The sequence below is a fragment of the Triturus cristatus genome, chromosome 2_2, assembly GCF_964204655.1.
Source record: "Triturus cristatus chromosome 2_2, aTriCri1.1, whole genome shotgun sequence".
Classification (NCBI taxonomy): Eukaryota; Metazoa; Chordata; class Amphibia; order Caudata; family Salamandridae; genus Triturus; species Triturus cristatus.
In genome coordinates this window covers 1,209,332,606-1,209,350,154 of record NC_140582.1, presented here as the reverse complement: position 1 = coordinate 1,209,350,154, position 17,549 = coordinate 1,209,332,606, and the positions used below count along the sequence as shown (strand labels likewise).

Below are 17,549 nucleotides of genomic sequence, written 5' to 3'. Positions count from 1 at the left end.
GTGCAAGGGTGTCAAAAGGACACCCTGTTGCACCCCCTGAAATGAGTTGGTGGTAATTTGCGATTCCTTAAGTCCAAATTGCACTTTTTCTGTACTTCTTACATTGCATTTAAGAAATCACAATTTGTGATTCCTTAAATGTAATCGCAAAATAGGGAATCGCAAAATTTGCGATTCCTTATTTTGCGAGGGGTGTTTTGTGTTATACATTGGACACTGCTGATTTGCGATTGCAAACGCTGAAATTCGGCGAATTTCGGCGTTTGCGATCGTAAAATTGCCTTCATACATATGGCCCTAAGTCTTTTATCCTTGTGTTATGGAGTGTATGTGGTGTGTAGTGTTAGTGTAGATAATACAAAATATAAATGTAGACAAGGTGCTTAGACTCAATTGAGCATACAGTGAAGAAGTGACAGAACCAATGGTGCTAATCTGTTGTGCAGCATGTACTGGGCAGAAGATGATAATTTTGCATAATTGTGTAATTTCTATGTCTCTAAGATGTTTCGACACATGGGAGAACAAAGCGGGATAGGCTTTTTTTTAAGAAAGCACATTAAAAAATTGCGCTTCAACAGCTGTATTTTAGCAGGGGACGCTGTTCGCCTGTCGACTTTCCATACCCACCAACCTTCCAAATTAAACCTCTCCTCCTCACAACGACAGACTTCTGTGAGAATTGATGGACATGTTATTCATTGTATGCTTATACTAATGGGTGTTCCTGCTTATGTTGTCAACAATGTTGTGTATCTTAAAAACTGTCTTCACAATACGATAAAAAAGAAAGAAGACATTCCAGTTTGTCGCCTGAGCTGTAAGGGCATTGGAATACAGGAAACTGAAGAGTCGAGCTGGTGCACCTGAGCCCCTCAACAGCCAACCAGAGCAGTGGTATTCAGGGGACCAGATGAAGACATGGCCAGATGAACATTAAACCCCCAAATTAACTGAGCAGAGAATACAAAGACTCTGAAATCACACAGACAGCTCCCGGAACACGAGGCTCCAAGCTGCCGTGTATCTAGCTTCTGTTGGAGCCGATCTCATGGGACTGGGGGCGGAGGAAGCAGAACGAAGTGCCCACATTGCGGATGAGACGCTTTTTTTTTTGCATCTTTTATATAGCGCGAACTCGACCCAAGGTTTGGAGCGCTGTACATGAGCACCGTATTTACATTACATATTCAGGCACGGGGAGATGAAGTGATTTGCCCAGAATCACAGGATGTGGACGCGACCCCGAGGCTCGAACCCTGGTTTCCAGCACTAAAGTCGGCAGTCTAGCAGACGGACCACACCAGGGGAAATACAGTTTCAATAGAGTACACAAACAAAACAAAAAAATGAAACAATGGCAACAATAGCGAGAGCGTGTCCTGCAAACAGGATGAAAAGTATAATACAGAAGGGGGGATAAAGCTCTCCCGTCATAAAGGAGAGCAGTCTGATCAGTATAGAGAGTGAATATGTCACAGATTTCAGTGTTTTGCAGTTATGAGAAAGAATTCTTCACTATAGCTCGTGTGGGTCTCTGTCTGGACTACGGCGCATGATGTGGGTTTTTAGATGGATGCAGTTTCACTGAAACTGATCTCCGCTTAGATTAGCCTTTATTTCTTGAGATATGCCCGGCCACCAGCCACGCCTCTTAGCAGCAGAAAGTTAACATGAAAAGCCCAGGGCTGCCTGATCGTGACTCACGGCCGGTCATGGAGAGAGCTGACAGGCGCCCTGCTGGCCTTCTGTGGGGCACAGTAACCCATTCGCCCTCCGGCTATGTAACCTGAGCTCCACAGCTTTTCAGCTGAATCGAGGAATGCAAGAGACCGTCACCAGGAGCGAGGCGCTGGCTGCATCTCCATTCATGCGAGGAGACAGAATCCAGTAACGCGTTTACTATTACGTTAAACGTGGCTGCCATAGTGTGTGATGTATTATGTTAAACGTGGCAGCCACAGTGTGTGATGTAGCACACGACGCGACCTGAAGCATTAAGCATGACTACAAACGTCCTTGTGCCTGAAGGGGGAGAAACTCAATCCCAAAAATAGTGCTTACAAGAGTAGATAACAGCCAGCAGCGGAATTACACTGTAGTTGGTCGGTGCTGCTTCCTGCTAAATGGAAGGAAAACGGAAGTGAGGTATGGGACCACCAACCAAAAGAAAACAAGAGAACAACAACCATGCCATGGTTAAACCAATCACAAGCAGAATGACAAATCACACAGAGTTTCACACACAATACACATTACATTAAGTCTCGCTGAGACAGCGCATGCGCTGCCAATCCGAGACCTAAAAATAGAATATTCTGATTTGCCCAGGGTGCTTTATTTTTCTTGGGCCATCTCTCTAGCCCACCCTTGTAGGTTGCTCAACCAAAAAGACATAAATAACACCTAAAAATGGAACAGTGGAAGAACGCAAATAATGAGTCCCTGCACTAAGGGAAGATAATTCCCAAAAGAGAAAGGAAAGCCAGCGGAAGAATAAGAAGTAAAAAAAATTAGACTGACAATGAAGCCAACAAATGGTAAGAAAGGGGTGGGTTCTAAGCCACTGTAAACTAACAATATCTCACAAAAATTACAACGCATGCGTTATATTAGGCGAGACCTAAAAATGCAGATCCATTGGCTTTACCAAAGCTTCTTTATACTACCGATGCAACCATAAGCATGGTTTGGGAAATATTTCAAACAAGAAAGCAAACATAAAAGTAACATACATTAACAACCTACAAATCCGATTAACTACACCAGGGTAGCAGCAGAAAAAGTGAAAATTGAACAAGCACTAAAAGAGGCTGTAAACAACACACCCTCAGTACTCTTGACACTCTGCCTGGTTCGTGCAAGGGCGGGGTTTGCATGTTTTCGAAATCCGTATAAAAAGCGGCGGCAATAGAAAGGGAAATGAAACAGTTTTGACACTCAGTAGACATTAAGGCCCTGCGCAGACTGAATGTAAACTACAACGAAGAATGATATGATACGTAATGTAATACTCAACAAGAAAAATAAAAATATCTTTAAATCAGTTTCACACATTTAAGAAACTTCCTCAAATGGCTACATTTTAAATGTATAATTGAACATTAGTTTAGCAAAATTGAAGCCGTCGGTGCAAAACTGATATTAACTGCCGCCTCCCGTCTGGCGGGTCAGAATCAGACATTCCAAGATGGCGCCTCAAATCGCTTCCGGTGTGCTAGTCCGTTGTCTGTGTTGGTGTCTGCTGCTGTAGGGGTAAGGAATGGCGTTCGAGATCAGCTGCTGAGTAGTAGGAGTTGTTTCGGCAGAACAGGTAAGCGTTAACTCAACATACGTTCGGCAGCTGCTAGCAAACCTTGCAGAACAAACAGTCTGTACGATGGTTGAAGAACCACGTTCAGTAGCGTCCCCGAGCTCAGCATTGTATTGCTGCACATCGACTCTTAGGAACCTCTGCATTCTATCTTAGCACGACCCAGGCAGCTTTTGAACCGAGGCACGTGAGCTGAAGTCAATCCCGCAAAATCACACAGTATACACTGCTAGAGGAGCACACAAGTCTCACGTTACCCAGCTCTGTACGTGAGGAGCTGAGCCTTTCGAGTTTTAGCTTTGCATTGTGGGACTTGTAGGCAGGCCCGGTTCTAGAGGGTCGGCCATGTCCACCCAAACATGAGCGTTGGCCCTAACAGTGAATCTGCCAACAATAATAACAAGCATTGGCAAAGCCAATAGGTCTCGCTTTTGGCATATTGTAAGTGTTTAGTCAGAGCTATCGACTTTGCTAATGTGTTTAAGCTATGTGGTAGAGTTGTGTAGCTTGTGTGCAGCATGTTGCGAAGTTATAATAACGGTGTTATACGAATTTTTGTTACCCTGTCTATAATGAAGATGAGATTATGTTTAATTGAGTGACCTCATTAAAAAAAGATATAATATAAAAAAAGTTTAGCTCTGGATTGAAAATGACACACTCGTCCGCAGCATGAGGAGAGCCATCACATCCCTCTCAGAGGTGGGAGAGGGAATGTAAACTTAATGCACACACCGTAGAGACTATAATTTATGGTAATGTCATTACCAGCATGACAGCAGCGTCTGGGTTGGCCTAGGGGTCAGAAGTTTGGGAGCCTGTGCAGATTGCGTCACAGTGGTGATGACTCCTGCCTGGGATGGCACTCTCAGCGTGGATTCTGAGATTAAGCGCTAGCGAACCAGGTGCTAGTGGGAGCCAATCAAGAACCGAGTGCCAATGGGAGCTGATCCAGAGCCAGGTAACTCTCTTCGAGAGTCCGGACCCTGCAGGCGGTGAGTGGAGCTAGGGAGTGCCAAAGTTATATATGGTTTTTTATGTATTCTACAGATTCCCCCATTATGAGCACCAGGTTGTCCAGATGTCCCAATGTTGTACATACACTGCTTCATTAAGAGATGTTACCTGAAGTCCACTTCCCGCACTGTGCTGAAGCTAGCACTACACCTAGACGGATGTCCTGTGCAGGCAGGATGCAGCAGAGCCCTGGCATGGCTCATAAATAATCCGGAGCCGGGCGCATTGCATGCCCGTCTGTGTAGAAAAGTAGATGAAACTCTATGCACATGTATTTGCGTGTCACGCAGACACTTTCACTGAGTGTTTTTGAAGCTACGCCTGGCTTTGTGCACGCGAGAAAATAAGGTGTGCACTCAAGTGTAGCCTTGTTGTTCATTAAGCATGTGACCAAGTCTGTCTGAGGTGCACACAATGTGCCTGTCTAATATGATTTCATTTCACGTGCAAGACTGATGAGCGCATGAGTTCGCTTCTGTGGTGCTTTCGCATACAGGTATTAGTGGAGTGCACCTGAGCCTGGTGCATGCTCGAATGCAGATCTATGGAGTGAGTGTGAAATGTGAATACATTAAAGTATCTGAACGGCATGGGTAATTCCGTGCCTCAGCGAGTCACACTGTGCGTGTGGACAAAGTTCACTTGTGAGCTGTAAAAAGTAGCTTGTGGTTGCCAGGAGCCCGGAGTGTGCAGACGATCACAGCCCGGGGCCGGGAGTGTGATGGGATCAACAACCGCCCAGGAGATTACAGGGCGGCAGGGCCAGGTCACTGTCTGTGTCTGGGAGGAGGGTGGGAGAGAGGGGAAGGTGGACGGGACCGGGACTTAAGTGGTAGAGAGAGGATGAATAGCAACTAGAGGCCATGCAGCCCTCACAGTGCGCTACATACATCTTCTCGTTGACTCTGAACTTGGCAAGAAATTAAAGGAGGAAAGGGTGCAGCTACAGTAAGTGCAGTGAGTGCAGTGATATCGGGGCACATGGGTTTAGTAGTGTCCACTTCAGCCAACTAGTAACTGTTTCTTTTTTACTAGCAAACCAGACAATACGGGCCTAGTTTCTTTACTTTCTTTAATGACCAGTTTTGCCTTGCCAGAGGTAAGGGTAAGGGGTGGTGCTAAACGGAGGGGAAATTAGAGGTGGCGAGAGAAAGAAACAAGCGGCCGCGAAAGTGATCGCGATCGCGATCAAACATCAAAGCGGCCGCGAAAGTGAAAGTAATCGCTTCAAGCGCGGCGCGCGCGCCCGCGCACATGCACTGTAGCTCTAGGCTGGCCTGGTAGCACTTTTTGGAGCCCTCTCAATAAGTCTCGCCAGACCAGCGCATGCGCTGGGTCAGGCGAGACCTAAAAAATTGACCCATAACTCTGGTAATTTATGATCTTGCTGGAGAGCAATCATTTTGTATGTTGGTAGTTTTTAAATGCAGATAAACTAAATTTAATGTGGATAGCTCAATGGGTTACTGCCTTTGTCACAGACTCTGCACGTTCCCCCTTCGTCCTACCTCCTGAACAGTCAACACAAAGAGGCCGTTTACGTCGTAAAGGGGGTTCAAAGTGGGGAGATTTGCATATCAAAAAAGAGTCGAGTCTTGTGTGAAACCATACAATTCAGTAGACTTAATAGGATACAAAGCGAGGCAGTATAGCCCATCGTGTCAATGCGCCTGGTGCTGCTGTGTGAAACATTCAGCTTAGACGGACATTCTTATTGGACCAGCTTTGCCTTTCATCCCTCTGAGTTTGAAATGGGCACTGTGATTTCTGGGTGATATGTACCCACAGATGACCTAGTCCTGTATGGTCGTCCCCTGAGAATGAGTTACAATGTGAAACAATACTGTGGCGCTATTCTAAATCCTTCTAGACAGCACTCCCCATTCAAACCAACATCCTTCAAAGGGGGCATGTTAATTTAAAATAAACGCAAGATTTACTGCACCACTGTCCCCTACAGGTACAAACAAACATACAAAAATATACATAAAAACCAATAACTTTTGACTTTTTACAAAGTCATGCAATTGATAACACATATGAAAAACATCGATTTGTGTGTGTTTTTTTTACACAGGCACTTTCAGTCCAGAAGTCTATCTACTCGGTGCTTTTCATTGGCATGCTGCATCTTATCACTTTACACCCAACAATCCCTTCACAACCAATGGCAGGTCGGAACACTGAATGTGGACATGCGGGGTTAAGAGGGCAGTCATGTTCATTCATTGCATGGCTTAAGTGCTGGAAGCCTGCCCAGCGGGCGTGTCTTTTTAAGTGCTTGCTGTGAACGGGTGGCGGACAGGGTCTGTCTGAAGGACAGCCAGAGGGTTCACACTGCAGAAATGCCTATTTTCTTTTCTATGGTGCGCATGTAGTCCGAGTTGAAGTTAGAGCCCTTTAATAAAAGGCACACTAGACACTGTACATTATGTACATTCAAAGCCAAAACAAATCACGATGCCTCATCAGAAGTAGTAAGTGCTATATAAAGTTGTGAGTGTAGAATTTGAAGACTCGCAGGATGAGGGAGAGTCATGGCCAGAAGAGGCGCGAGATTTAAAACAAGCATGTGCAATGCAATAGGTCTTGCATTTGCTAGAGTTTGAGCTATTGGCATTGTAAAGGACGATGCCTTTTATTTATGTGTTGGTTTTTAAAACATAAATAAAAGGGATTGTCATTTACAATGCCTATGGCTTAAACTCTTTCAAATGAGAGACCTATTGCATTGCAAATAAGTGTTCATTTAATTAGCAGTCTGGTCCTTAGGGCAACTGTGGACCATACTTTAAAGTGCGTGCTAATTATATTTACTTCTATATTTAATGGTTTAAGTTTGGAGGTGATTTTACTAATGTTTTTTACTGGGAATAATGAATGTGGAACCAGATAGTGGCTGGTATGGGGCTGTGGACCAAGGTCAGTTGTGAGATAAGATGCACTGGAAAGGGGTGGTAGAAAAGTGGATAATCAAGCCTGTAAAGGAGTGCGCTGCAGAGACAGGGGTCAGGTGGAGGTAGTAATGAAGAGGGATTCTCCCTGAAGGCTCGCACAGAGGGAGCCCGAGCAGTGTCACTTGCCTGATACTCCCACCTCGGAAACCTCCTCTTCCCATCAAAGGGACATTACATGGAAAAAAACACTTTGTGAGAATGTTAGCATTTAGAAAGAGATTTGGAAAAGTGAGTATTTTACTGAACTTTGTAAGACTTAGAAGAGATAAAGGACAGCCCAGAAGCAGGCCTGGCTAGACATATATGCGACAAATCGGGCCCGCAGTGGCCCACCCAAATTCACCCTTGGCCCACCCAAATAAAAATTTCTGGAGCCGGGCCTGCTTGTAGGCCTGTGTTACACTTTTATAAAATATTGACTCCAAGGCCCCTAATGGTAATGGAAAGTAAAAACCTGGCCTAGATGACTTACATATAACACGCATGGAACTAGGAAACTGGGAGGAAGTCCGCTCATAGCAGCACTGGGTACAATCTGCAAGAAAATCAGATGCACGTGTTTTCTCCAAGCAAAGGAAACATTTAGCAGGTGCATCGTCTAATACTTTGCCAAGACTCCGATAGGATCCCTGCCTGGATTCTTAATGAGGTAACAGTGCAGGGCAGCATTACACCTGCGAATTCCCTGGGTTCCTGCACCTCCCACCAGATAAGATCCAGACATCAGTTATTGATGAATATTCTGCAATGTTAGAAAGTTTGGAGCCAGCAGAATCTGCAGCTCCTTCTCTGTTGCGTGGCACTTGCAACGAGTAAACTCATGGAGAATGAGATTATGGTTGCTTCTCAAATGCGAGTTAATCTGGGCGATATTCACTTACCGGACATACCCAAAAGTGAGTTTAAGAGAAAAGAGGCTGTATCTGGAATTACTCAGACCTCATTACAGATCATGTACATCCCTCTGACACTTAGGGGCATATTTACAAGCTGGCGATTAAAAAAATTATCACTGCTTTTGCGGCCGTTTTCGGCTGAAAAGTGGCGATAATACTATCGCCGAATTAGCAAGGCAACGCTAATGTGTGAAACCTTGCTTTAGCGTCGGGGATTCCTAACGCCCCCCCCTGAGATGCAAAGTGGGCGTTCCTGACCTAACATGACAGGACATTTCTCCTATCATCAAGCCCCACGCTATGAAGCATAGCGGCAGGAAAAGTAGCGATAACCCCTGTTATCGCTACTTTCCTTACGCCTGCTTCAGGACAGACTTAGCCATGATATCCTATGGAAGGTGGATATCATGGCTAAGTTTGTGAGTCCCTATCAGCAAAGCTAATGCCACATTGCGTGATAATCTCACGTTAGGCAGTTAGCGCTAGGATTTTTATCGCTGAGGAGATGAGCGTTGCTAATAGCACGCTATCTCAGCGATAAAAATCCACGTTACTCAGCGATAATTATCCTCACGCTAAGAGCGCTGAGCGATAATTATCGCCGGTTGTTGCTGATATGCCCCTAAGTTATATAAGACAGATTTTGAGTTTATCGGTTTTTCTGAGAAAAATTCAAGTTACAGACAGTTTTTTGATAAAAGTTAGTTAATGATAATAACCAGGGTCCGTTTGTGAGCACAATTCAGCCTGGGCTCTCCCCCCCCCCCCCCCCAAACAAGTGGCCCACATTCCTGAATCACCCGTTCTTGAAACAGTATTTGGCTAGTCTCATTGGTGAAAACTAGAAGCTCTGCATTTTGGCCAGGCGAGTTAGATGACAAAAGTAGCCCACTAGCCACAACTCTTGATCTTGCTCCGTTTGCCACCTGGCTGTTTTTTTTAATTGGCATTACCAGAATGTTAATGTTCTGGTCGGTAAGAAAATAAAGAAAACCACCCTACACTGGAATTTTTTTCACTGATTAATATCTACTTTAAAAGGTAAATGTTTGGTGAAAGCAGTTTAAAATTAGGTCTAAAGATGCTTTAATGACCCACAGCTGATAGTTCAAACTAAACAAAGGCAGAAAAGCCATGTTAAGAAGGAATGCAGTCGTTTTAATTATTTCATAAAGAATCCTCTTTCATTATGATGTTCCAGCCTTTGCACACACTTGAAACATGTATTGTGGGTTTATATAGTGCGAACTCAGCCCAAACGACAAGATTATAAGAGCACCAGTCACATTACAGAAGATCACATTATTTTTTATTTTGGGCCTTGGGCTATTGACTCATTTGCCCGGAATCCCAGTATGTTGAGCTGAGGCTGGGACTCAAACCTATCTCCATAGTTCCAAATTTGGCAGCTTTGACCCTAACATTACATCCTCTCAATTTTCCTCGCTGGGAAAAGTGCCTCACAGCGAGGCCTATGCAAAAGTACGCCCCACCCTCCTCCACCAAGACCTGAAAGACACTGAAGTGAAGGTGTCAACAACGGGCCCTCAGCAAGGCAGCTTCACTTATTTTCCCCACCCAACTGTAGCCTCTGGGTGATGGCCTGGTAGGTGAGTGGGGAAGAAAAGCTCTGAGTTGCTCCTTCTTCAAGGGACAGAGTACTATACTAACAATCATAGGGGCATATTATCAACGGCCAGCGATAATTATCGCTGGCCGTACATAGCGACAGAAATATTATCGCCAGCTATCGCTGAATATTATCTCCATGATAACGCTATATTTGCAACGCATAGCGCAATGGCGATAATATTTCAGCGATAGCGGTGTTTTCAATGGAACATCGCTGGTTTTCCAGCGCTGTTCCATTGAAAACAGCGATAACATTGCTGAAAGGACCCTGTGGTCCTATCAGCATAATCCATCTCCCATTACAAGCATGCCTTAGTCAGGAATTTAACAGATGTTAAATTACTGAGTTAAGGCTGAGGTAGCGCGATTTTTTTTATCGCTGCACCTCCTTGTTAATATCGCGAAGCTGCCTTCACGATATTAACATGTGTTGTTTTCACAGCCACGCCTTCTTTGCATCTCATTAGAGATGAGAGGCCAGGCTGTGAAAAAACGGGCTCTACATCAAGGAAACACGCGCTAGCGTGTCCTTGATGATATTGCGATATAATTATCGCCGCTTTTCGCCCAAAAACGGACGCTAAAGCGGCAATTATATCGCCAGCCCTTGCTAATATGCTCCAGAGTACTCTTTACAGAAAGCAGCCGTTAGCCCATCCAATCCTGGGTCCTTTTCCAGGGAGAGTCCGGCAATTGCCTGCTGTATCTCTTCTAAGAAACCCTTGACCCTCCTTGCAGGTTAGGCCGCTCACCACACTGCACAGCACCACCTGTGCGCCCATGCCTCTTGCCCCACTGCTGCCGCTCTGTGAGTTCGGCTCTCCTCCTCTGCCCTATCGCTTTGCCTGTGATTTTTAACTGTATCTTTCTGATTCTGCTTAAACTGTATTTTATTGCCTCTTTTCCATTTCCATGTGTGTAAATTTTCGCCTTTTGCCTTCCTCTCCGTTTCCCCTTTTGCCTTCTGTACCCCGTTCCCACCGCTGCTCCCCTGTCCCCCCGCCGCCCCGCTGCTCCTCCCTCCCATCTCCCCTAATATGGCGGCCGCGCAGCGGTGAAAGGAGCGACCCTTGACCCTGCTTGCAGGTTAGGCCGCTCACCACGCCACACAGCACCACCTGTGCGTCTGTGCCTCTGTTGCCCCGCTGCTGCCGCTCTGTGAGTTTGCCGCTCCTCCTCTGCCCTACCGCTTTGCCTGCGATTGTTGACTATCTTTCTGATTCTGCTTAAACTGTATTTTATTGCCTCTTTTCCATTTCTGTAAATTTTTGCCTTTTGCCTTTCTCTCAGTTTCCTCTTTTGCCTTCTGTACCCCGTTCCCGCCGCTGCTCCCCTGTGGCCCCGCTCGCCCATTTGCCGCCCTGCTCCTGCCTCCCAGCTGCTCCTCCCTCCCATCTCCCCTTATATGATGGCCGCGCAGCGGACGCGTGCAGAGGCCACGCTGCTGGCACTAAGGCAAGCCCGTCTGCGCCTGGATCGCACCCAGCGCCAGAACCCCTGGCCCCCGCGACCGCCACAACACCACCACGATGCCTGCACCCTCCACGCACTCAACACCGGACGATCACACACCTGCTTCCTGGCCGCCCGAAGCGCACCCAAGGCCCCCTCTCCTGCCGTAACTGCAGCTTCACCAGCATCGGGCCCGCCAACCCACCGACCAAAGAACCCAACTACCTCAGATGCATCCTTCTCAACACCCGCTCCGCCCGCAAACACGCCGTTGAACTCTGGGACCTACTAGACTCCACCACCCCAGACGTCACCTCCCTGACAGAGACCTGGCTGAACCCCTCCTCGGCGCCCGACATCGCCATAGCTATCCCGGAAGGCTACAAGATCACCCGCAGGGATCGCACCAACGGAGTAGGAGGAGGAATCGCCATCGTCCACAGGAACACTGAGTCTCGACCAATACCGTCGACACCCTCAACACCACCAAACACCTGCACTTCCAGATCCACACTAACCCCAACACCACCCTCCGAGGAACCCTCGTCTACAGACCCCCCCCAGACCCTGACAACGGTTCAGCGACTCCATCGCCGACTTCGTCAGCACACACACCCTCACCTCCACAGACGACATCCTCCTCGTGGACCTGAACTTCCACCTCGAGAACAACGACGACACCAACTCCACCACCTTCATCGACAACCTCGCCATCCTCGGACTCAGACAACTCATCACACCACCCACCCACTCCGCCAGCCACACGCTTGACCCCATCTTCTCGACAAGCCCCCACGTCTCCTTCAACCACACCACCGAACTCCACTGGACCGACCATCGCTGCATCCACTGCACCTTCCGGAAACACACATCGCACCACCGCACCCAACAGATGCCTCGCGGCTGCTGGAGCAAAGTCACCAAAGACCAGCTAGCCACCACCCTTGCCCAGAGCCCACCCCGACACCGCCGCCCGCAACCTCAGACAATGGATCGACGGCTGCGCCAACACCCTCGGCCCGTTCAAGAAACCCTCCAATAGCCACACCAGCAAGAAAGCCAGCTGGTTCACTGAAGGCCTCCAAGCAAACCTGCTGAAAGCTAGAGAAGAACTGGCTCCGTGAACGAACACCGGACAGCTATGCAGCCCACAAGAACGCCACCCGCAGACACCACCACCACCTCATCGGATCCGCCAAAAGGGCCTCCTTCAAAAACCGACTAGACGACAACGCACACAACAGAAAAGAGCTCTTCAACATCGTGAAGGAACTCTCCAACCCCAGCTCCCAACACCAACGACATCTCACCTTCGCAAGACCTGTGCGACTCGCTGGCCACCTTCTTCCATCGCAAGATCTCAGACATCCATGACCGCTTCAATGCCACGACCGCCACGACAACCACTAAGACCTCCGCCCTCATGACCACCATCCGCACCAACTGCCTGCTCTCCTGGACCAACATAAACGACGACGACGACGACACCATCCAGATCATGAACACCATCCACTCCGGATCTCCGTCAGACCCATGCCTACACCACATCTTCAACAAAGCCAGCACCGCCATCGCACCCCATTGCCGGAAAGCCATCAACATTTCCTTCGAGACAGCAACCTTCCCGGAGAGCTGGAAGCACGCCGATATCAACGTCTTACTCAAGAAACTGAAGAAGGACCTCAAGAACTTCCGGCCCATCTCCCGGCAAAGGTCATCGAGAAGACAGTCAACAAACCACTGACCCGCTACCTCGAGGAGAACAGCATCCTGGACCTGTCCCAGTCCGGGTTCCGCAGCAACCACAGCACCAAAACTGCCCTCATCACCGCCACCGAAGACATCGGGACCCTGCTAGACAATGGAGAAACCGCTGCCCTCATCCTCCTGGACCTGTCAGCCACCTTCGACACGGTCAGCCACCGCACACTACGCACACGCCTCCACGACACCGGGATCCAAGAGAAGGCCCTGGACTGGACCACCTCCTTCCTCTCTGGCAGAACACCGAGTGTCCGCCTCTTTTCCGCTCTGAAGCCACCGAGATCATCTGCGGCGTACCCCAGGGCTCATCCCTCAGCCCAATGCTGCTTAGGCCCTGACCTAGTACCAGCAAATGACACGCACTCACACACACACACACACACACACACACACACACACACACACACACACACACACACACACACACACACACACACACACACACACACACTAGTAGCGGTATGGGTGGAGGACGCTGTGCGGTCCACAGCACCTTTATTTATATCCTCTGGCCACACCCGGCTAGAGAGTGCAGTGCATTACATCCAGGGCATAGGTGAGCCCCAATAGTGGCCAAGTGGCTTACTACACCCAGCCTCTCACTCCAGCATATCACTTGGTTTTTCAAACAAATGCAATGAGGACGCAGCACCCAGCACTGCTATGTGCATGCGGGGTAGCCTTGCCTGTTGTTGTTTTCCAGCAGAATGCCTCCATAATGTGGCCAGCAGTGTGTTCTGATTGGCACCACCTTTGACACTGAGGTAGAGGGCAGCAGCCTTGTTTTTCCTTGCTGCGCCCTCCAACATCAGAGCTGTTTCTTGTCTCGATCCACAAGCGACCTGACTCCAGAATGAGAGCAGACAGCATGTCGGGAAGGAGCAGGAACATCAGAAGAAGGGGTGAAATCCGCAAGCTGTTTCTCGCATGACACAACCCGTCCTGACTTTGGGAAGTAGATCGATGCCCCTGCAGCTCAGCGACAGTGTCCTAGCGTTAAGTGCCCCACTGAGGTCTGACGCGGACATGCAGGAGGAAGGGACAGCAGCTAAAGTACACACAGTCCCATCATGATTCTAATGACAGCCCAGCATAACTGTTTACTGGCTGACAGCCAAGCGCCTGGATACACTCTTGGGTGATTAGTGTGCTATTCAAATCAATATTTCATAACCTATTAACACATTAGCGCTGAGGTAGAGTGCTCCTACCGGGCTGGTACACCTTGAACTGCACCATCACAGTCAACATTTTTTTTTAATAAACATAACTGTTTTACTCCTCATTTCACTCTTGAGCCACTTAACAGGTATGCTTTGGTTCACTTAAATGGACATTTCTGGCAAAACATCCAATGAACCATGTCCTCCTCAATAACGTCTATAAATATAAGAGAAACAAGCAGCTCAAACAGGGTCACAGAACTCGCAGTGAAGAATGTAAAAGTGATTTACCAAAACTCACCACATTTGACAACACTAGTTTTTCTGCTTTTTGGATAGGTTGGCTTTGAATTACTTTCAATCCTTCTTTGCAGATGGTAGCTCCTGCGTAACTATGGGGGATTTAATTTCTCCTCCTAGAGGCTCTCAATGGCATCTGATATGGTTTCCCCATATTGGTTTAGCAAGTATGTTTACCGACTTTGTATTAGTATTCAGTAATGAAACATGCATTTCTAATAAATTCTAAAATGATGGTCACTACACCAAGATCCTGTTAGAAGTGGGTGAATCGGAGGAAGAATTTTAACAGTTTGAAGCATGTTTCAGGGACATCACTTGCTGGAAACAGGTTAGTAAAACAATGCCAAAACTGAAATTGTTCTGCTGTGCACTCAGCATCATATTAAACACTTTACATTACTACACAATCTCCTGCTTCTTTCCAGGCAGTCAATCCAACCTATTAAGAAGGGGAACAAGCTAAGGATAATTGTAGCAGTTTACACTCTAAGCAACTACAGAATACGAGTTTGTAAGCCATATGTTCCTCCAACTGTCCAACTTAAAAAAGATAATTGGTCTAACTCATCCAGAATTAAACTCACCAGTGCAATGGGCTCTCTTACATTCAAAGCTGTATTATGATAGCTTGCTGCATCCGTCCATGCAAAAGACCTGGTGCAGGCAGTGTACATTGCCTGTAATGCTCTGAGTTGCAGTGGCAATGGTACGGAGAACACTTGTTGAAGTGTCCAGAGGCAGGAGAATTCTACACTGGTTGGGTATTTAATGCAGAGGCAGTTCCCAAGCTTGCGCATCCTACGTCGTTGCCCATGTACCCTTTTAAGCAGAATGCTGACATCCCTCATCAGCGGTGCGCAAGCCTGCCCAGCACACTCCAATTGAACATTACCCAGAGACATGATTTCTGTATTGCTCCATGTAAGTGCCCCATTTCAATATTAATGATGGCCTTGCACAATAGCAATGCCATTCCTAAAATCATGCACGTTTTAGAACATTTTTAGGGTGCCGCTAACGTATTTTGCCAGTAAGGGGTCCCTCTTCCCAACCGCTAGCAAATTCACTGATTGTAGAAGGTCGGGTGACTCAAACTGAGTTCCCGCGTGACTGGGCCTTTCCACAATGGATCGCAATGGTGAATCTTATAAGGGTTGCTTATATATGATTGCTGTTTTTTTTTTTTTTTCCAGGACACCATGTTGAATTACAAGATCCGAAAGTATGACGACAGTGACTATGAAGCTGTACGCACCATGTTTGCCTCTGGGATGAATGAATATATCCCTTCAGTGTTTCTTCATGTGCTGAAGCAGCTCTGGGTGATATTTGTGCTCACATGCGTATTCATCGTCCTGCTGCTGAGCTCCAGATCCCTCCTCCTCCCTATTCTGGCAATCACACTCCTGCTAGCGGCAGGCAGGCAGCTGGTCGGCTACATTTGGTCTCTCTACATTGATGAGTGCTTAACAGGAGACTTGCTGGATATACAAAGGACATACATGCAGAATAAGGGCTCCTGCTTCTGGGTTGCAGAAGTCGAAGACAGCATCATAGGTATTGTGGCAGCCAAGCCTGCGGAAGGTGAAGAGGCTGAGCTACAGCTGAAGCGGATGTCGGTGAGAGCAGACTTTCGTGGCTTAGGGATTGCCAAGGCTCTATCCAGGACAGTCCTAGACTTTGCTCGACAGCACAACTTCAGATGTGTGGTGTTGAACACATCTATGGTGCAGCATGAAGCAAAGAAAATGTATGAGAGTGTGGGGTTCAAAAAATATTTGGATGATGATATCCCCCCACTTTATGGAAAACTCGTCAACTTTACAATTACCAAGTATAGATACGACATTGTGTCGAAAAACTGATGGGCAATATGGTGGACAGGCAAACTGTACCAGTACCTGCGTTCTCAATATACTAGCCAGGCGGCGCTCATTCCAGGTGAAGATCTGATTCAATTCATTGAGCAGTGATAACACATAACCCATTTTATGCCACGTGCCCCACATTGTTCTGACTTCAAGTGCAAAAACCTTGTGGTAAATGGATCCTAGCTGGTATGTCCTCTTGTGCACTATGTAAAGAGTTGTTTTGTCCTCACTCGACAGGGTAATAAAAAGATTGATATATACCATTACTAGCACTTGTAAGTAGTTGACTACGCCTAGCTGAAAAATAAAGTTTTAGATGAATTTTGTTCATGCAAATCAGATTCTAGCTTCTTCATTCATTTAATCAAAGAAAATGCAGCTAGCGTATATCACTTGTGCGTGGCATCTCACCACCTAACACATTAACTTTTTCTGTACTAGTCAAAAGAAGTAATACGAATAATATTTTAGTCCATTTCTAATTGCATTTGTGTACCTGATCAATAAAATAGAACAAGCATTGGCAATGCAAATAGGTTGTGACTTTGAAAGGCATAAGCCGTACCTTTTAGCTTTGCCAGTGCTTTTTGTTGATGGTGAGTAGCATCATCAGAATAAAAAGAAAGTCTAGTTGCTGATTCTGAAAAGAAAAAAAGAGTAAGAAATGGCCAGCCTTAGCGTGATGCGGTATATGTCGGCATGCGTCACTATCCATGTGCACGTTTGCGTCATGATGCTGTGGTGACCATTTAAACATTTTTTTTGTCAATGCTAACCAGCATTAGGAGAAACAAAGAAAAAAAAATCTCTGTTGCCTATACTGAACCGCGTTGGCAAAAATAGCACGATGATGTATAAGAGCATGGGCGTACATGCATCTTGATGCTCAGCCGACATTTTAAAAATGTTAATTTACTATCCAAAGATTGCGACTGTTGCTCTTAGAGCAGTAAATTAAATCTGGTAATTGATGAGCAGGGTGGGGAAGAGCAGGTAGGCACTGATCAGAGAGCAACAATGAGCAGTGAGGGGCGGGTTATCAATATAAGGTTTAGAAAAAAAAGCAGCTGAGCAGGAAGAGCGGGTTAAGCAGAAGGCGAGTAGAACAACACAAAGAGTACAGGTGGCGAGTATGTCAGAGGGGAATCAGCACACGGGTAGAGAGCAAGAAAACATGCACT

The 17,549-nt window shown here is 46.9% G+C and overlaps 1 protein-coding gene across 1 annotated transcript; it reads left to right on the top strand.

Moving 5' to 3' along the window:
* The first annotated feature begins 3,181 nt into the window (after positions 1-3,181).
* Positions 3,182-16,707, top strand: LOC146863409 (putative N-acetyltransferase camello). Its single transcript, XM_085642838.1, has 2 exons — positions 3,182-3,313; positions 15,691-16,707. The coding sequence occupies exon 2, from the start codon at positions 15,697-15,699 to the stop codon at positions 16,360-16,362; it is 666 nt and encodes a 221-aa protein (XP_085498964.1). The 5' UTR covers positions 3,182-3,313; positions 15,691-15,696; the 3' UTR covers positions 16,363-16,707.
* The last annotated feature ends 842 nt before the right edge of the window (positions 16,708-17,549 follow it).

Excerpts from the sequence above, each read along its gene's own strand:
- LOC146863409 (XM_085642838.1), top strand. The coding sequence starts at position 15,697 with ATGTTGAATTACAAGATCCGAAAGTATGACGACAGTGACTATGAAGCT.